This window comes from Filobasidium floriforme (genome assembly GCF_021052385.1).
Source record: "Filobasidium floriforme strain CBS 6241 chromosome Unknown HD553scaffold_9, whole genome shotgun sequence".
Classification (NCBI taxonomy): Eukaryota; Fungi; Basidiomycota; class Tremellomycetes; order Filobasidiales; family Filobasidiaceae; genus Filobasidium; species Filobasidium floriforme.
Window position 1 is genome coordinate 763,770 of NW_025763630.1, and position 18,403 is coordinate 782,172.

General features: G+C 53.4%; 4 protein-coding genes and 1 non-coding gene across 5 annotated transcripts; 3 read left to right on the forward strand and 2 right to left on the reverse strand.

The window, feature by feature from the left end:
* Positions 1–61: 61 nt before the first annotated feature.
* HD553DRAFT_228885 (uncharacterized protein) lies at positions 62–4,318 on the forward strand. The gene is made up of 15 exons (XM_046177296.1): positions 62–309; positions 400–544; positions 650–1,281; positions 1,364–1,689; positions 1,756–1,889; positions 1,954–2,094; positions 2,159–2,218; positions 2,318–2,375; positions 2,443–2,699; positions 2,779–2,923; positions 3,006–3,090; positions 3,151–3,190; positions 3,259–3,335; positions 3,409–3,525; positions 3,614–4,318. The coding sequence occupies exons 1-15, from the start codon at positions 187–189 to the stop codon at positions 3,971–3,973; spliced, it is 2,700 nt and encodes an 899-aa protein (XP_046037229.1). The 5' UTR covers positions 62–186; the 3' UTR covers positions 3,974–4,318.
* Positions 4,183–6,625, forward strand: HD553DRAFT_349756 (alpha-L-rhamnosidase). Its single transcript, XM_046183479.1, has 9 exons — positions 4,183–4,464; positions 4,551–4,689; positions 4,757–4,798; positions 4,866–5,165; positions 5,249–5,418; positions 5,498–5,698; positions 5,781–6,148; positions 6,227–6,387; positions 6,459–6,625. The coding sequence occupies exons 1-9, from the start codon at positions 4,260–4,262 to the stop codon at positions 6,517–6,519; spliced, it is 1,647 nt and encodes a 548-aa protein (XP_046037230.1). The 5' UTR covers positions 4,183–4,259; the 3' UTR covers positions 6,520–6,625.
* A 579-nt stretch (positions 6,626–7,204) lies between these two features.
* Positions 7,205–7,290, reverse strand: HD553DRAFT_t48. Its single transcript has one exon. It is a non-coding gene; the product is annotated as a tRNA-Gly (tRNA).
* A 250-nt stretch (positions 7,291–7,540) lies between these two features.
* Positions 7,541–16,146, reverse strand: HD553DRAFT_283935 (uncharacterized protein). Its single transcript, XM_046178191.1, has 29 exons — positions 15,928–16,146; positions 15,215–15,788; positions 13,685–15,137; positions 13,516–13,615; positions 13,129–13,457; positions 12,803–13,066; positions 12,664–12,740; positions 12,449–12,602; positions 12,240–12,386; positions 12,079–12,183; positions 11,821–12,017; positions 11,408–11,747; positions 11,200–11,337; positions 10,937–11,134; positions 10,770–10,868; positions 10,602–10,712; positions 10,400–10,543; positions 10,101–10,338; positions 9,999–10,030; positions 9,830–9,923; positions 9,569–9,763; positions 9,453–9,507; positions 9,256–9,391; positions 9,018–9,192; positions 8,808–8,950; positions 8,496–8,735; positions 8,318–8,427; positions 8,063–8,225; positions 7,541–7,977 (listed from the first exon to the last, which is right to left on the reverse strand). Exons 1-29 carry the CDS (start codon positions 16,067–16,069, stop codon positions 7,903–7,905), a joined length of 6,228 nt encoding a protein of 2,075 aa, XP_046037231.1. The 5' UTR covers positions 16,070–16,146; the 3' UTR covers positions 7,541–7,902.
* Positions 16,147–16,492: 346 nt separating this feature from the next.
* Positions 16,493–18,397, forward strand: HD553DRAFT_310527 (uncharacterized protein). Its single transcript, XM_046179847.1, has 3 exons — positions 16,493–17,355; positions 17,501–18,068; positions 18,154–18,397. The coding sequence occupies exons 1-3, from the start codon at positions 16,590–16,592 to the stop codon at positions 18,188–18,190; spliced, it is 1,371 nt and encodes a 456-aa protein (XP_046037232.1). The 5' UTR covers positions 16,493–16,589; the 3' UTR covers positions 18,191–18,397.
* Positions 18,398–18,403: the final 6 nt, after the last annotated feature.

The following is an 18,403-nucleotide window of genomic DNA, read 5'->3' on the forward strand; positions in this document are numbered from 1 at the left end:
CCGCTGTGTTGCTGATCGACCTCGTTTCGACCTTCAGCTTCCATTGCAGGCTCTCACGCATACCCTGGTCAACCTCCATCAGCTCTTGGGACAGAACCGTTTTCAAGAAGTCCGGGAAAGATACATGAGCAAGATCTATTAGCTATTCGAGAACCGCCATCAATTAGCTTGAAAAATTCCGTCAAAATGAACGAGGCCGTATTCAACGACCTGACCTCGATGGGGTTCGACCCGGCGCAGTCCCGTAAAGCGGCGATGTGTTTTACGGATGCTCAGACAGCCATCGATTGGATTTTTGCTGGTGGCAAGGTAAGTTTATTGTGGTGCGAATATCTTCCGAGCATTCACCTCATTAGTCTGATGCTATCCGGATCCCTTCTCGGTTGGTCATACCTATAGGAAGAAGATTTACCGACCCAAGGACCACCTGACTGGCCTATGCAAGGTCCTCCTGATCTACCTACCCGAACAAACACCCCGCGGTATACGGATACGCCATCTCAACCTAGTCCTACCGTTTCAGAGTTTGGCGAAACGACACCTGGTAAGCTGGATCCTCCTCGGAAATCGTTACGACTGCGCGGCACGCTGATCAGGGTTTCGTTCACGCTCCCTTTCGCCTGGCTACCGAATCGGGATGAAAATACAGCTGCGGGGAATGGTTTCAACCCACAAGGAATGTCCGAGGACCAAGCGTTGGAAGCGGCCATCCGAGCGTCTCAACAGGAAACGACCCATACTGCTTCTGCTTCCTCTTCTTTAGCTTTCAAGCCGTATCCGTCGTACAAGACCCATGACCACAGACCGGCCTCGCAATACTTGCCACCTCCAGGACCTCCACCGGCTGACTACAACGACAAGAGGTCGAGCGAGAGGAGAGGGACGAGGTCGCCCACCCCGGGTCCTCCGGAAATTGAGAAGAGGAAAGAAGGCCAGTTCGTAGTGGGGTCTAATAACCCTTTCAGGAACGCTATGACGCCACCCGGTCCCGCTCCTGGTCCTGGCCTCACGAATGCAGAATCCGTAGGTCCCTCGACACCTACGGAAGAGGGTCAAGGCCAAGGCAAACCGATCGGCACAGCGACGACCACGCCGAAGAATGTACACTTCCAGCCGCCGTCCGACCCTACTACTAAACCGCTGTTTGCGAGTCCTGGGTTTTGGAGCGCTGATTCAGCGCCGCCGCTCAAGAAGGTGGATGATAGTGTGGTTGATCTTGACGGATCGAGGGGGATGGTCTTGGCGCCTCGTGAGGAAGGTTTGGAAGAGGATACCGAGATGGTAAGTCATAGATGGACCTGTACCGTGAATCGCCAAAGCTGTCGCTAAGCGGAGACGATATGACCATGATCTTCCTTGGCAGACATCGGCAGATCAACCGTCCAAGCCATCGCAGAACTCGGCGGCTCGATATAATCGACCAGACAGCCCACCCCCTATGGACACGTACCCGACCGACTCGGACGAAGAGGCCGCAGCGGTGGAGAGGGCCATCAAGGCTTCGCTCTCGGCAGCGTCCATCTCCAAAAAGGAACCGGACGATGGTGCCGAGGAGAGCAAGGTAGAGCAGGCTGTCAATACCGATGTAGCCATGGTGGATACGGATATACAGGCTGCAACGGATGCATTGTCAGATTGGAGGCAGAACGAGGATGAGGATGATGTGATACCCTTCCGGGAAACGAATGCGTGAGTAGGAGTTGGCACATCAGTTGAGAGATCACGCTAACAACGTTCGGAATCGATGATCATCAGACCCCTGGCGGTACGGAGCAAGTCGGCCAACAGCGTCTGGGCAGCACACGTCGTGCAAGCTTTGGTATCGTTGCCTGCAGTCCGTCGAGCGGTGGAGGACATTGATACCAGCGACGAACGTCTGGCCGGCCAGCGTGAGTTCTTCAGCCCATCCAATTTTAGGTCGATCACACTCTGATTTTTGGTTGCGAATGAAAGTCGATGCGAATACCCTGGATTTTCTCATACAGGTAGTACAGGCCCATAACGACCCATCCAAGGCCTACACGAATGTCACGCTCAAGTTGGCGCATCTCCACTTGTGCACGGGATCGACGCATCTGAGTCGACCGACATATGGTAGGTAGTACGACGTCGATCAGGGCGGTGATCGAGACGGGACACTGAGCGGTTTCCATAACAGAGGCGGTACGGCACGCGTTGGAGCAGCTGGAGGCCGGACCATCGGAGCCGAATCAAGCCAGTTCGGAAACTCTCGAGCCGGCGGTCATTGATGTGACCGTGTCCGAGACCGCGGAGCACACTGGGGCCGATGCAAACCCGCTTGATACTGCTGAACCAGCCCGTGAGATTGGTACACCGGCTCCGTTGAAGCTAGCATCGAAAGAATCAGAGCAAAGGTAACTCGTAGAAACCGAATATCACAAACCCGTCGACGCACGCCTCTGACATGCTTCCGATATCCAGCCTCTTCAGAAGTTTCATAAATACACCAGATGGAAGGCTAGGACCACAGAGCGACCTGATCTGGACATTAGCGCACGACCCAAGCCGTAGCAAGACGGTCTCGGACACGATTGCCGACTTTCTCGATCAGAAGAGCCCGGATGGAGGATTCACCCGGTTGAGCGACGTCTTCTGTATCGCTATGCACAAGGCGGATCGGAAGCACGGCCAATCGGGGGGAGAAGTCTTGGTCGAGCTAAAGGAGACTATGTTTATGGGTGAGTCACGCGCCCGGCACGTAAAGGACGTTAGAGCTCAATGAAGGTCATACGATTTTTAACCACGTTGCATTGCTAGACCGCTTCGTGCTGGACAACCAAGAGCTGGTGAACGGGATCAAAGCCGAGCAGACTACGCTCAAGGGCCGGATTGATACCGCTCGTGACGCGATCGACAAGTTGACCAAGCACAAGGGGGAGGAGATCGAAAAGATGATCGACAGGTGAGTCGGGTCGTCGTGATACGTAATCTCACAGTCATCTGGTTCGTGGTGGAAAGCTGACTATCTTGCGACATATTTCCAGGACGATCAAGCATTATGAAGGGGAGTATGGCCCGGGTGGCAGTGACGAGGAGGCTAGGACGATACGGACGACGACGATAACCCAGGTGAGTGCTAAGCTTGCAGAACAGAAGCGCGCCGATGAGACTCACGATAGTGATACACAGTTACAAGCGGTCAAAGCAAAGTTAGCTTCTCAACGTGATGGTCAGTAACCTACCCCCGAAAGGCTATAGGCAACATCCCTGCTTACTGATATATACGTGTACTTTCAGAAATGATGGTATCGCTACAACATGACGAGGCAAAGATGGCGGCACTATGGGACAAGCCAGAGCTTAAGCGAAACAAGGTGAGTGTATCCAGTGGTGTCGAGCTTGTCAAGAAAGTGTAGCTTATTCCTGTTGCGGTACGGTGTAATGCAGTACAACCTGCACGCAGTGTGCTTTAACAGCGGATGGACGGGAATGAACGCTATCCGGTCGTATATAAAGGGAACAGGGGATCAATGGTGGCGTATTCAAGAAAAGACGATAGAAAAGGTACGTCAGGGGCTTCACTATACTTTTTATGTGTAGAGACGAGGTGACGAAATGAAGCTGAACAAATGCGTACGTGATCGGTGTACAGACGTCTTTCGGAGAGCTCGCTGCGGATAATTGGGGATTGATGTTCGATCAAGGACCGTTCTTCCTCGTCTACACCCGGGCTCCGGATAACCCTCCTCGTATGCAGGGAGCCGAGTCGGTCGGAGAGATGAAGCAGGAGGAAGCGGTCGAGATCAAGACTGAACATATGGAAGCTGTCCAGCCGGCACCGGAGCCGACTCTACCTGAGAGCACAGCGCCCACTCAGGATGCGGCACCTATCGAGGAAGCATCAGCACCTGAGCAGCAGGAAGAAGCAAAGCCCCAGACTGGGGATCTCTTGGGGCTCGATGTCGTAGCTGGAGAGACTGAAGGCGGTACGAAGTCCAGCGGAGGTGCTTGAATGTCACCGACCTATACCATGATTATATCACGTGACTTCCAGTTCGTCATCTCGGTGACTTTTGCGGGATCGAAGCCGCATTCGCTTCGGGATGAAGATTGTCCGTTTCTCACTCGTCCCAATGTCGATCTGTCGTCCGGCTATGAGATGTTCTTGAGGACAAGTGTATACATATATAGGTACAACGAGCTGAAAAGATGTAGCGACTACCTTCTCCTCGCCAACAAAGCTATACAAAACCCACTCTCCTCCCGACAACCGTACTCAAAAACAACAGTTTGACGAGATGATTCCGGGAAAGCAAAACGCTCGATTCGTCGAGATTGCCGAATCCCTCAAACCGCAGCTCAAGACCCGAGTCGAACATGCTCTTCGTGTGGTCAAGGTCGAACGAGATGAAAACTCGCTGATGGGTTGGAAAGCGGTCGATGCGGGTCGGGTGGAAGATGTCGGCTCGTTGAACGGCGGGGATCAGGTGATCTATGACTTTGGTAAGTCCGTGCAGTCTGTTCTGGCTGGCGGAGAGAGCGTAATATCGTCGGGTTCGTTGACGACATGTATGTTCCTGAAATTATAGGAGGTCATCGAGCTGGTACTTTCGAATTCGATATCGAGTCGGTTCTCGTGGGTGTGGAGCCGGCCGACGCTCCTTGTCGACTGAAGCTGGTGTTTGGAGAGGTGCTGAACGACGTGGCCGAGAGTTTCGACGATTACAAGTAGGCCCAGGCTGCTCCTCTCCGCCCAGATATGAAGTAAGGAAGCTGATCTGGACGGTATGAATAGAGCTTGGGTCAGCAAGAGTTGGCTACCGGACGAGATCATCAAGTACGTCTCTTCAGCTTGAAGCAATTTCGTAATCGGATACACGTCACTAAACGACTTTGACATTCAGCGTCGACTACCTACCGGAACACGTACATATGCCCCGTCGACATGCCTTTCGATACGTCAAGATCGAAGTCATCTCCACCTCACCCAGGTACGGAGTCAAGATATCCAACCCGATCGCCAACGCGGTGACATCTGCGCCTTGGGAAGACCCGGCGATCTTGTCCTTCGCTTCCAAGGGGAAAGAGATGTCGGAAGAAGAAAAGGATGGGTTGAGGAAGATTGACGAGGTCGCTTTGAGGACGTTGAGGAATTGTATGCATACGGTTTACGAGGATGGGCCTAGGAGGGATATGCGCTTGTGGTGAGTGCTTTGGTGCGGGCGATCATGATTTCGGCAAAGCTCACCTCGAAGCCTTTTCCCGATTTTCCTCACCTTGCCAATAGGATCGGAGACTTGCGATTACAAGCCTTGTGTTCGTATGCCACCTTCAAGGATTACGATCTCGCCAAACGTTGCCTCTACCTCTTTGCGGGAATGCCTTTCAACGACGAAGGATTGCTCTGCGCGTGTGTTTATGAGAAACCGAAGCCCTACTTTGGGGGAAACTGCATCGGTGAGCCCGGCCGCCTTCCAAACAACCAGTCTATTCGAGTCACGATCACACAGGCGCTGAGCAGACTGAGCCACGACAGCCGACTATGCCATGTTATTCGCGGTGACGCTACTGGACTACGTCAAGGCCTCGGGGGACAAGCAGACGGGAAAGGACCTCTTCGAGATCGCAGCCAAGCAATTCACATTCTTTGCGCCAAACTATTCCGAGGATCTGAGGTACAACGTTCCCCCGGCCGGAGACGCTTCGGAGAGCTCTTCTTCGTGGCATTTCGTCGACTGTGAGTCAAGCGCGCGTATACGGACATAGGATGTTGCGCTGTGCTAGTGATACTGATGATTGACCGTTCTTGCTCGACTCAGGGGAACCGAAATTGGAAAAGGAATGTGCGGAACATGCGATCATGATCTACTGCTTGAAGGCCATCGCAGAACTCGCCTCGCTGCTCCAGGTCGGAGAAGAGCCTTCCTACGTCTTGGGGACCGGTTCTGAAAGCCAGCCGATCTCTACCCTGGTACCCAAGCTGATCGAGGCGCATAACAAGCATTATTACGATCACGAGCTCGGGGTCTACGTTAGCGGGCCTGAAAAACAGATCAGTTGGGGCAGTAACGCTTGGGCGGTCATCGCTGGTGTGCCCGAGAGCAAGGATATCGCTCAACGAGCGTTGAAGGCGGCTTACACTCGGCCGGAGAGCGTTCAGGGGTTGACGCCGTATCTGCATCATTACGTACGTTACGATCGCGACTGCTAGCCGAGTTCGACTGGCAAAGCTCATCCGACCAGTTGTGGGTGTCTGTGTTTATAGCTCTGTGATGCGTTCATCGTCGCCGGGTTGGAGGACTTGGCCTTGAAGCATATCAAGGAATATTGGGGCTCGATGGTACAGGCTGGTGGGGAGACCTTTTTCGAGGCCTGGATGCCAAAGGAACCTAGGGCGTCGCCGTATGGGGATCTGCACAGCAATTCGTAAGTGCGGTCAACGTATGCACGTCGGATGCGATCGAGTTGCGGATACTAATGGGTTTCGTCTGCGATAGATTCTGTCATGCCTGGTCCTGTACTCCTGCGCTGCTGCTTCGGCAGATGGGTTTCGAGTGAGAAACAAGCGTGTGGAGCGCAAGTTTCAAATTGTACTGTTGCAGTTCTGTAATTAGTCACCACCAGAACTAGATGATATTGTTGGCAAATAGAAGTCGCGTCCGGCACCGAATCTACGCCGTATCGGATCCGCCACCTGTTCGATCGCAGCAATGCCTGATTCTCAAGACCTAGTCGTTTCGTAGCGATATCTCGGTTCGCGATCGACATCTATCGCGCATCATGATCAGCAAACGACGTACCGTACAACGAAAATGGATGAGCGATTCGAGCAAGAACACCAAAACCGACCGTACTAATTGTCGCGTACCGTCATGCTGAGGCTTCAACGAGTTATCGTACGACTCCAACCAGCTCAACCCAAAGTACGTGGCAACGGACTGTACAGGAGGTTGCCGTCGATGCCGAACAGGTTTGTTGGTCGTCATTGCTAAAATATGTGTTCACTTCGATTCCTGTAAGAAGGTTCGAGCTTCCTACAGTTCGATGTTGTGGAGTTTAATGTCGGAATTCTCCCTCAGTAGTAGCGGTCCCTCCAACTCTGATACGAGATAGTACAAATTCATCTGGGGTCCCGCATGACCAATGTGCGACGTTCCCAATCCTTGATGGTTGCTTCGGTTCCAGGCTGGTGCGTATATCGGACGAGAGGGATTGCAACGCGCATAAAAAAGGCAAAAATGTATGACACAACGGTGAATCGAACACCGGTCAACCGCTGACCAAGGTAAAACATGGAAGGCGGTTATTCTACCATTGAACCATTGTATCTTGGATATTGAACGGGGTTTTCACTAGCATATATACTTATGCAGTAAGAACATGTCGCCGTCGATTTCCCTACTATCTGGCTTACGCCTAGCTTTTGTCTTCCGCATCCAATCGCCATTCCGCCAGAAATGCATCAGGGGGCGGAATAGCGCGAAGGCCAAGGCAGAAGAATCACGTAGTAGGAACGCTTTCATGATGTATGTGGCCGAACGTGGGCTCACACACCTGGTAATACCGGTCTCGTATGAGTGGCAACGTTGTCATCCTGATCGTTCGCGATGCGTTTCGATAACGATAGCACTCGCATACATGACATGCAATTTCATTCTTGTGACAAACCCTAGAGACTATGCGCATAGGCCAAGTTACAACCACATAGTTCCATTTTCCGTCGTTTACGTGTACACAGTTCCAGTATGCCTTTGCGCAATTGCCGATGACCGCGACCCCGGTATTCTCGATCCCATATCCTGAAAGCATCTAGCGTTACCGTGCCGTGCCGTTACCCGCATCGTCCTCGTGTCCTTCTCGTGGCTATCCGTGCGTCGTTTGTTGCATCCTAATTCGACTGTGTGTGTGTGTAGGTATGCGGGGTCAGATGGTCATTACCGCCTAATCCTCGTCCTCGTCCTCCTCGCCACTATATTCAGGGCGCATCGTACCGTCCTCCTCGACGAGCCTTGTAAACTACGGTCCAAGGCAACGATCGGCGATGGGTGAGCCTCAAACGTTTGACGACTGGGCCACATACATGGCAGGCCACTGGACTCACGGCAATAGCTTGGTCCTGGAACTCAGCGACCGTCTCCACCCTCTTCTTGACTCCCGGCAGGATACTCCAATCGGGTAACCCTCCCGACCCGTCCGTGATCCTCCTGGTCGTAGCTCGATCAGACGCTGCCGTCTTCTTTCCAGGAACAAATTTGGTCACCTTGCTGTTTTACGCGCCCAGATGACACAAGGGGCGAAACGTAGATAAGTCCGCGTCCGACAACAGGGTCAATCGAGGCAAAGAATCAGGACGTACTCCTCGGTCAGCCCATAAGTCTTCTTGAGCCGGGTCTTGAGCGAGATGATGATCCCGACCATGGCGGTTGCATTGATCAACGCCTCGACATTGTAATCAATCGCGCTCGCCTACCTCGCAGATGATTAGGTATATGAGCTCATCGCTGTGATACTAAAGACTTTCCACCCATGCTCACCTGACTGTCGTCCTGTTCCATATCATCGTCATTCTCAGTATCCTTCACCAACTTGGCATACTTCAGCGAATCGTGCGGTTGTCCGGCGATCTTGACCGAGTTCGATATTTCCGCCACCTGCATCCCTAGACCGGCCAATAGCGCGGTCATGGCGGCGATGATCTGCAAGACCTCTTCCTGAACCTTGAACTCGATCAGCGATAGGTTCTCGGCCATGAAGCGGGCGAGAAGAACGTCGTCCTGCAGACATCACGAACGACATCTCCGGCATCAGCGTGAGTAAAAGTGTATAAAGGCAATCTCGCGGCTTACCCAGGTCACAGCCGGAGGGGTCGCCTCGAACGAAAACGCCTTGCACATCGCCTTGAGGAAATCCTGCCGGACCGGCCGCTTATCCCTGATCAGACTATACCACCGGTCCAGTAGAGCGACCGGAGCAATGGGATTGCTATAGCCTAAAGTATCCAAGTGAAGCATCATCTTCAGCCCGTGTCGAGAGTCGGCCGGACAGGAGATACTTACCGAGTACATCCTTTTCGATGGTCTTTCGGTAGTCGAACACCACCTTGGCGCTTTCAAAGTATCTCGAATTGATGATCGAGGCGTGTTTCGCTTGCAGATGAGAGTGCAGCGCAAAGGCTTTCTCTGACACGTGAGGGAATTGGCTCGTCTCGAGAGTGACAATGATGGGGAATGACTAGGGCAATTTTGGCAGCGTGTCAGCGTACGTCCCTGAAGGGTTTCCGACGACCGAGCTTACTTGAATGGGGTGGGCTAAACCCTGATGAATCGTCAGCGAGAGGATGTCGATCGCGACTTTTTGTATATCGTCATAACGCGACAAGGCAGCGTGAAGTATCTTGTCGATATATCGCTGAATGATAGCTGATCCGACTCTGTTGATAGCAAAGGAAGTCAGGTCGCCATGAATCCGTGCAGCTTTCGCGAGAGACTGACCCAGACTCGGCAAACCCGGCGGTATCGCCGATCAATTGGTCCATGTCGACAGGCGCTGTTATCGAGATCAAGGTCAAGTCTCGGTGCATGCATTTGCCCTGTTACTTGCTGCGCACCTGGCCCATCCGCAGTAGTCTTCTTGCCGGAGTCTTTAGAGCTGCTGTCGACCAGTGTGACCAAAGTCTCATGAATCAAGGTCAACATCTTGAGGGTTGTCTGTTGATTCGTCGATTCGCCCGTCAAGACGCTATCCATGATCTCGATGGATCGCTTGTCCGTCATCAGCGTCGGGAAGGCTTGATACAAGTGTCCTAGATACAGTAGGAAGAGCCTTGTCAGCTTTTAGAGAGCGCTCGTCGTGAGCAGCGGCAGCTCACCGAAACATTGAATAACAGCATGTCGCATCGTTTGATCGAGTTCCAAGTTCCACAAGCCGAGCAGTGTCTCGAACATGAATTTTGCCATGGAGTCCTAGCGCCAAGTCAGGTCAGATCAGGGTCACGTCGTGGCTTCAGGGCGGGAGGGAAGCGAGGAGCGGACACTCACCCCAGCGATCTCGTACACAAAGTCATCAACCTCTGCAAGACGTTCTGTAAGCCAAACCATCACACAGATCTGACAAAGGGCTGGTACCAGCTTTCCGCTTACCATCTCGCTTTGTACGGATGTCGTCCAAATCGCTCTTTGCGACGAGCAGAGTGGCAATAGCAGCAATGAATGGAAGGGTCTTTTGATCGAGCGGCTTCTTGTCCTTGGTCTTTTGCGCCTTGGCTGTCTCGTTTCTTATCTTGCCAATGCATGACCTGAGGATGGTAAGGATTCTTCCGTATTCCTGCGTCAAGTGCGTCACGGTTGCACAATAACACATCACCGCTTCCTCAAGAGTCTACGAGCGATTGGTCCTCGGGTCAGCACTTATATGACACCAGAGATTAGCATCTGCTTACGCTGAGCTTGCCCGAGGGTTTTGCAATCATGGGCAGGAGGATTTTGCAAAGTTCGACGGCAAAGTTCGAGGCCGTTTTCGGCAGGAAAGGGATTGAGAGCCGGAATATCCTCATCAACGTTTCGCATAGTACCACCTCATCCGGCTATACTTCTCGTCGTATCAGCGCAGTCAAGGTCTCGCGGGTCTCGCATAGGACTTACCGTAGTTGCCTGTCTGAGGTACGGGAGGAGCGATGTGGCCCTTTGCAAATCCATGGACTGCGGTTTCGCACTGCTGAGGAGGTGAATCGACCGGACAAGGGGCAGGGTCTCCTAAAGGATCATTGTTTTCAGTAACAAACCTCAACCTGTACGCAATCATAATCTTACAGCTGGACTCCGGTTGTCATCTGACATCAAACGATCGAGCATTGCTCCGATCAGTTGACTGTACTCTTGACCGAGGTCTTTCGATTGTGTTTTGCTGATCTATTCCAGCGAAGGGGACGGAACGGGTCAGTCATGGTGAAAAGGTCCCGCTTTGTTCGAGACCTCACCTCCTTGATGGCCAGCTCGACTGGGACGATATCGTTGCTGTACCGTGAGACTACATCGACGATTGGATGAACTAGCATTTCTCCGGAATCGCGGCTGCTCGTTGTAGAGGCCGGTGTCGCACTACGTCTTGTCTGGCGGGATCCTGGTATCGGTTCCTGTGGAAACCAAATCTCACGGAGAGTCGCCAGCGCAAGATCCTGGGGGGATGTTCAAGACATTGGTTCAAAATCCAGCTGTACACACAGAACCGCTCGAGACACACCTTGACAGCATCTTCCTCGTCATCCACCAGGCCTACAAGCTTGCAGCAAATCTCGATCCGCGTATTGCGCTTGGAGACGAGGTCATAAATCACCTTGAACAGCTTGATGACTCGCTTGCGGACCGCTGGACCAGTGTCCTATCAAGATATAGCATACTGAGAGTCAGCGATGGTTTTCGCCGTAAAGACAAGTGATATTGTAGCTTACTGCAATCCTACTGCTGATACTTGGGTAGTACTGAAGGGCTACCTCTGGTTGGTCAGGGATGTACTTGCCCACGAGATCGATGGCGGCGTCTCGAACCGCCGGAGAACTGTCCGAAATTCTTTCATGTATCGATGCACGAATATCCGATCGGCTCAGATAAGCCGGGTCGACAGCGATCGCAGCCCCGAGCGCTTTGATGGCTTTCGTGCGGTGAGCGACTACCGGTGCGCCCATACATCCGAGGATCGCCTTGAAGATCAGTCCAAGAGCGGATTGCAAGGGTCGTGCCATCTCGACGATAATGCAAGGACGGTCAGCCTGTGCAAGCAGATCGTCTTTGCTACAAGATCACAACACCACCGGGCTGGTCAGCACAATCCATTTGAACAGCGGGACGATAACGTGACACTTACGCATGCGCGAACACGCTCTCATCGTCGACCTTGCGACTTGTCCGGACTAGGTCGTTCTGGATTTCCCGCATGATAGGTGACGGATCCTGATCCATTTCCGTGTCGGCCGCTCCGTCATCGCCATCTTCTGGTGACTCCTGGCGAAGGGCTCGGTGCAGTTCGAGTAACCATTTTGCGGTCATGACGTCGGCAGCACTCTGGCGGCAGAACTTCACAGGTCAGGCCGAGTCTCCCACGAGATCCAGGTAGCAAACTCACACTATATAGTCCATTTTGCGACGCGTTCTTTTGCAAAGTCTGCAGAAGAACGTGGTTTGCGTCTCGCAAGGATACCCATGCAGCTTGTTTGCCCGTTTGTACGATCTGCCTCTAGGTTTATCAGATTCACGTCGAGTCGGAGAACTGAACTAAGAACCGACCTTTCTCAAATTCATGGGCGCTTCACCACCCGTGTTGTTCATTTCATACTGACGCAACGCGCTGACAAGCACCCCGAGGTGATCAATCGCGATACCTCGAATGGTGGCATTTTCGGCGGTCGGCTTGTTTTCCTCCAGGATCGAGATCTAACGAGAACAGATGATCAGCTCCGTGAACTGTCCCCTAACACACCGCCCGTGGTACCCACGAGTGTGCGTGCAGTGATGCCCAAGCTGATGGCCGCCGCAGGGAATTCAGGCATGTAGAGGACCTCGACCTGGTCCTCTAAAAAGGTCTCAAGGATGACCTTGTGGTTGACTTCGAGCGATGACTTTTGCTTGCTGGCGTTGGCGCCAGAGAGCCTGGTATTAGGTAATAATTTCAGCTCGAGTTATATACGACCGTTCTAAGCGAAATTCTTACTTGGACAGCATGTATTGCAAGACGAAATGTGCCGACCGATCCATCTCGTCCATGTATGCTGCCAACGCTGTAATGTTCTGCGCGTTATGAGAACGAACGATCAGTGCGGTTCGGAAGCGAAGTGTTCCTGTGGACTGACTAATTTTGAAGTAGGCTTGGCGTCGGTCTCGCCACCGTCCGTCTCCATCATCTCTGCTACATCGGACGCCTCCAACATGCCTCGTACTCCATGAGCACAGTCCTGCATCAACTCCAAGAGGAGAGCCGACACGAAGTGTATCGTCTTTCCCTTTCTTGTCCTGTATCCAGTTTGACTCTTTTTGAGATCAGCCACTTTGGCGGTAGAGCCGAGCACTTCTTTGAGGATTTCTTCCCGCTCGACGGTTCCTTGACGAGTGTAAAGCTAGGGCGTGAAAGGGACAGCATAAATTGATGATGCCCAGCTACCAAACGAGCTGCACTTACCGTCTTCAACACATCCATTGCCTCAGCCTTAAGTGCCTTGGTCCCAGCCTGTCCTTCCATGGCCTCTTTCCATATCGTTGTCGCGCGAGCAGTCGCCCCTGTCTTGCTTTCGACGATAGGGTCGACGACGAAGATGAGTTGAACGGCAAGCTGGGTGATGGTGTAGACCAGCGATTCTGGAAGAGCGAGACCTTCGTGGGCGATCAAGCGGGTTACGCGGTGCAGGAACCTCGAGGCCGATCTAGAGAGCAGGGATAAGGTCTGCCGAATCTGCTTGGCTGGGGCATCCGTTTGTGATGTGATATGCGCGAGTACCGAAGATGAGATACCTGTGAAGAGCTCGCACTGTTAGAAAGTGATGTCCCCTCAGATATGACTTTCACTCACTTGATGTCCCCGACAAGGCTTCCAAGAACGGCAGGATGACATCGCCGACTGCTGTTGAAGCACACGCAACCGCCTCGCGAATCACATCCTCGGAGTAGAGCTGATCGAGCGAAGAGGCAGACCGTCAGAACCGACTGCTGAAATCATATTCGAGGAGATCAGGTCTCACCGGCTTGGCCAGGTCGTCCGCCGTCAACAAGCTCAAAACGCATTCCGCTGCTGTCAACCCATCGACAAGCACACTCAATCCCTGCACCGCTTTCCGCGCCTTCTCCTCGTCCATAGCGACAACGGCCTCATCGTCCTCGACCTTCGCAGGTCTTCTCTTCTTCTTGGCCGGCTTGCCCTTTCCGTTGACGACCTCTTCCAGGGCCTCTCGAGTCCGGGCACCATGCCCGTCGTGAGGGAAGATGGAAATGTCTTCCTCGACCTCGACCATACTCCGTTCGAGCACCTTGATCAACCTGGCCAGTTCCTCCGTCTCCCATTTGGACAGGTTCTCCGATACGTCTCCATCGTCCCCGCCTGACGTCCTAATCAGACCGCGTTTACTCCGATCCCTCGCCGTCCTCGTACACTGCTTGAACAATACGCTCAACCTTTCCACCGTCCCGCGACTCAACAACGCCTTGTCATCCTGCCTAGCCCGCCTGGTCAACCGGTCAAAAGGCCCATCCGCGCTCCCTTTCAGATCCTCCTCGCTCAGGTTTGCAGGGAAAGCATCCTCCGCCTCGAAAATGTCCTCGACGAACCGATAGAGCACCTTGTGGTTATCCTTCTTGACGCTCCTCGCCGCGCTCGTGAACCCCGTACGTCGACTGGGCGTCCCCTGGGTCTTGCCGTACGTTCCGGGGGTCATCATAGCCATCCCGCTATCGGACAACCGTCTCCTCCTCGTTGACCGGTCCATATCGTAATCCCCACCGTAATCCCCATCGCCATAATCGTCCAGCTCGTCCTCCTCTTCGTCATCGTCTTCGTCGTCTTCGGACCCTTCGTCCGGACTACGATACCCACTCATCTTGATCGGTTTTCTCATCGGGATCTCGACGACGGGGGTCAACCTGATCCCTTCCGGCTGTTGGAATTGCGACGGGATCGTTTTCGGCTTCTTCCCCTCCACTTTCGCTTGCGCCTGGATCTGCATCTTTCCCTTATCCTCCCCCATCCGCCTCTTTTGCGGGGAGACCGAGACCGAAGCAGAAGGTTTCTGCTCGACCTTCCTCCTTTCCTTCTCCCGCTTCTCCTGTTGTTCCAGCACGAGCAATCGATTTCGTTCTTGCTCCAATTCGGCCTTTCTTTTGGAATCGATCTGAGCTAGGTAATCCTCCAAGAACGGACCGGACTGGTCGACCGTATACGTATTCGCTTGTCGTTGAGGTGGGTTCGGTCGGGGCGAAGAAGATGAAACAGATCCGGAGACTTGTCGGGCATGTTGAGAAGTTAGGGGCGAGGATGAAAAACTCGGATGATGCTGCTGATACCCTTGATCAGCTGACAACCCATACCCCGTCGGTTGGTGTGGGAGTGGCGGGACGACCCTCTGCGAAAACTCGGTGAACGGGTTGATCATCGCTGCGCCGTTCGAGACCGAGCTGGCATCGAGATTTTGACCGGGGTACCTGTTCCATCCCGCAAGATATCGACGTTAGCTATATTTTTTGACTACCTCGCAAATGTTACCGGACTATCGACTCACCTTCCACCTCCACCGCCGCTCAAGTCGATCGTCTCCCTAACCCCTCCGATCCAGCTTCCCGCTCCCATCCCCGTCCCTGGGACTCTCGCACCCGGACTCGCGCTCATCCCATTCCCAGTCTGGTATTGAGTCTGGTGACCGTTCTGATTCTGATTGTGGTGATATCCCTGTTGATGACTCCCAGTTCCGTGCTGAGCCGACCCCCTGTTCTGTCCTACATGTCCGCCCCATCTATCCATATAACCCAGAGCAGTCTGTCTGTTCAGGTCGTACACTCGTCGGTCTGTGTACTGCGGCTGTGACTGCGTCGAGTGCGTTTGTTGAGGCAGCGTCTGGTCATAAGCCTGTGCTTGATTCTGCCCAGGGAATTGAGGTTGAGGTTGAGGTTGAGGCTGAGGTTGATACTGAGCCTGCGGAACATGCTCATACGATCCTCGAGGCGCGGCGATCGTATTCACGCCCATAGCCCGACCGAGCTGGTCGAATGTCCCTGCATATTGAGGGTAGAGCGTGGATGGGTCCGAGAGCGTCGATGAGGATTGGGTCAGGTTGAGACCTTCTAGGTGTCTGGCAACTAGAGCGCGATTGTCGGAAAGGTGCAAGTGTGAGCAGAAGAGAGGGCAGAAGAAGACTCGAGTTAGCCAATACTTCGACCCGGGTTGAAGCTTTTCTGAACTAGAATAAAGTCGGTGGGGTTGTCTTCGATGGCTCACCTCGAGAACTTGGGGTGTACTGTATGAACGGGTAAGTCGCCAACAAGTCAAGGATGTCCGGATGAGCCGCATTGTTCCTCACACCAGCATCAGCTGCAGTTCCTGGTCCTGATTGAGAGTTGTTGCTGTTGTTGTGCATCATGGGTGCTTGTTGATGCGGCAATGTGCCGGTCGGGGTGGTCGGAAGAAAGTTGGGATCGAAGTTGTGGTTCGAAGGTGGAGGTTGAGAGTAATAATGGTGAGAAGGTTGCGATGGTGGTGGTGGTGGTCCGCCGTTTGGATTGGCCATGGTAGGATTAGGATCGAGTGATCCCTAGCAATCTCGCTGACGAGGTTGGAGTAGGGTAGTTGATGTATGGTATGTCGATGAACGGTATAAGTAAGGAAGGGATGACATGAAGAGGGTGATCGACTATCTAATCAGCTCATCCGATCTCACAATTAGACCCGAGACTCCTAGTTGACCCTTGGGGGGGGGGCCGTGCTAATAGATCGTCACGCAACATCAACAAAACATCAACAACATGCAGCCCGGATCTCATCGATCTCATCACACATTCCTTTCAGCTCAAACTCAAGTCAACGACATCAACCCGGTCCATATCTTCACAACACCAGCATCGCCACAGTAAAATACTTTAGCACCATTGCCATTAATCACCATGTCCACCTCAAAAACCATGCCGGACATCGAGATCTTTCGACACGCCCAAAACCTCGTCTCCTCCCGCTCCTACGCCCGCTCCCAAACGCCTTTAAAACCTCTCCGACCGTCTCAGATCAGCTTGGTCCCCACAAACTTGCGAGTTGGGGGTCAGAAACGACAGCGTCAACGAAAGCAAAATCTGAAGGAGGAGGAGGAGGAAAGTGAGGAAGATGAGGAAAGCGAGGAGAGTGATGAAGAGGATCTGGAAGGGTTGACTACGGAGGAGCTGGAAGCTAGGGTCCTCTGCGCGTGGGCGAAAGAGTTGGACGGACCGAACAGACCTAGATCTAAATCTAGATCCATATCGCGGCTCCAGCCGGAACCGATAGAATGTATAGGCTCGGCCGCTCAGTACCGGAAGGAACTCTTAGCTCAGAGCCGGCCCCAAGCCCAGTCGCAGTCTCAAGACTCGGAGAGTAAGAAGTCTCAGATCCTTTTGGCCACACCCGCCAAGAATACAACATCGAATTCAAAGTCCACCGCACAAAGTGCATCGAACTCGACCACGAACACTCCTGTGACGAAGACGACCACCCCGACGTCGAAGAAGAAATCTTCTTCTACTTCGAAGAAACGTAAACGCGCATCCACCTCGCCTCCCTCTGATTTCGATTCGCCTGTCGCTTCGGCCTCGGCTCCGGGACAGTTGGATAGTAACAGGAGATTTGGGCATGATGGGAATGAGGGTACGACTTTGAGTGCGTCTCAACCTTTACCGGCTCGTAAGTCTCTTTTCCCCTTTACCCGTTACACTCCGTCGATGGCGGGTTATACATCACATTATGGCAGTTGAGCAGAAGAAGGCTGACAAACTGTTATCATGACCCATGATGTCCCACCTTCCTTCTTTCCTTCCCCCTTGCATAGGCCCGGCTTCGTCGGATACGGAGGAAGAAGACGAATCCGAGGTCGAAGCCGATCTTTTCCCCGTCGATACCCCTGCACAGACTTCAGCTCGACCTGCGAATATCACGTCTCGTTCTCAGGCGGGTATGACGGACGACGAGACCGGAGACGAGCTGGAGTCGTTTGCCACGCCCGCTGGTACGCCCGCTCCGGCTATCACCTCTGCGAGTAGCAGTGGGAGCAAGAGGAGGAAAAGCAGTAACGGAAACCCTGGAGGGTTCAAGAAGAACGAGCTGGGATCGTTCATGAACACCCCGATGACTACTGGCGTTTCGACGCCTTTCGCCACCTCGCACTCGAACTCTAGCTCTACCTTGACCCCGACGGGGAGTGCGATATCGACCCCAACCCCGATGGGCATGTCGACCCCGACTCGACGACGCGGGACTCGGGATCAGACTCGGGGGAAGAGCTTGATCGATTCGCCGGCTGGGTCTGGGTCTGAGGATAGGAGCGGGGAGGAGACGGTCAGGAGGTCTGGGAGGGGGTTGGGATTGGGTCTCGGGTTGGGACTTGGGCTAGGGAGGAGGTGAGTCGCGACGATCATTGAAGTCACATGTGCATGCCGTGGTAAGGATTCGGGCTGATGTCGGCCTGGTCGGTCTTGTTTACAGCGCGTCTGGGCTGAGGAATGAGGTGGTCGGCTCGTAGCCCTTTTGCGTTGCTCTCGATCTGGCCGCAGGACGGTAGCGCTTAGCACCGGTGATCGCACTCACGACGCCCGACCTCTATTCTTGTACTCGTTTCACATTACGCACTTACGTCTGACTCGATATACCTTTTGCGCCTCTTTGCTCTCTGCCCTGTTTGTTATCTTTCCCGTCGCCCCTGTCGCTAATAGCTAAATGAAAAATGCCGGCATCT

What these genes read in the sequence shown, in the direction of transcription:
- HD553DRAFT_283935 (XM_046178191.1), bottom strand. Translation starts at nt 16,069, where the DNA reads ATGATGCACAACAACAGCAACAACTCTCAATCAGGACCAGGAACTGCA. An exon ending in CGGACGACCTGGCCAAGCCG is followed by an intron (nt 13,616 to 13,684) that starts GTGAGACCTGAT and finishes TCGCTCGATCAG; the next exon opens with CTCTACTCCGAGGATGTGAT. An exon ending in CATCGAAAAGGATGTACTCG is followed by an intron (nt 8,951 to 9,017) that starts GTAAGTATCTCC and finishes TGGATACTTTAG; the next exon opens with GCTATAGCAATCCCATTGCT.
- HD553DRAFT_310527 (XM_046179847.1), top strand. Translation starts at nt 16,590, where the DNA reads ATGTCCACCTCAAAAACCATGCCGGACATCGAGATCTTTCGACACGCC. An exon ending in GTCTCAACCTTTACCGGCTC is followed by an intron (nt 17,356 to 17,500) that starts GTAAGTCTCTTT and finishes CCCCTTGCATAG; the next exon opens with GCCCGGCTTCGTCGGATACG. An exon ending in GGACTTGGGCTAGGGAGGAG is followed by an intron (nt 18,069 to 18,153) that starts GTGAGTCGCGAC and finishes TCTTGTTTACAG; the next exon opens with CGCGTCTGGGCTGAGGAATG.
- HD553DRAFT_228885 (XM_046177296.1), top strand. Translation starts at nt 187, where the DNA reads ATGAACGAGGCCGTATTCAACGACCTGACCTCGATGGGGTTCGACCCG. An exon ending in ATCGGAGCCGAATCAAGCCA is followed by an intron (nt 2,219 to 2,317) that starts GTTCGGAAACTC and finishes CTGCTGAACCAG; the next exon opens with CCCGTGAGATTGGTACACCG. An exon ending in TCGAAAGAATCAGAGCAAAG is followed by an intron (nt 2,376 to 2,442) that starts GTAACTCGTAGA and finishes TCCGATATCCAG; the next exon opens with CCTCTTCAGAAGTTTCATAA.
- HD553DRAFT_349756 (XM_046183479.1), top strand. Translation starts at nt 4,260, where the DNA reads ATGATTCCGGGAAAGCAAAACGCTCGATTCGTCGAGATTGCCGAATCC. An exon ending in AGGAGGGATATGCGCTTGTG is followed by an intron (nt 5,166 to 5,248) that starts GTGAGTGCTTTG and finishes CCTTGCCAATAG; the next exon opens with GATCGGAGACTTGCGATTAC. An exon ending in GGGGATCTGCACAGCAATTC is followed by an intron (nt 6,388 to 6,458) that starts GTAAGTGCGGTC and finishes CGTCTGCGATAG; the next exon opens with ATTCTGTCATGCCTGGTCCT.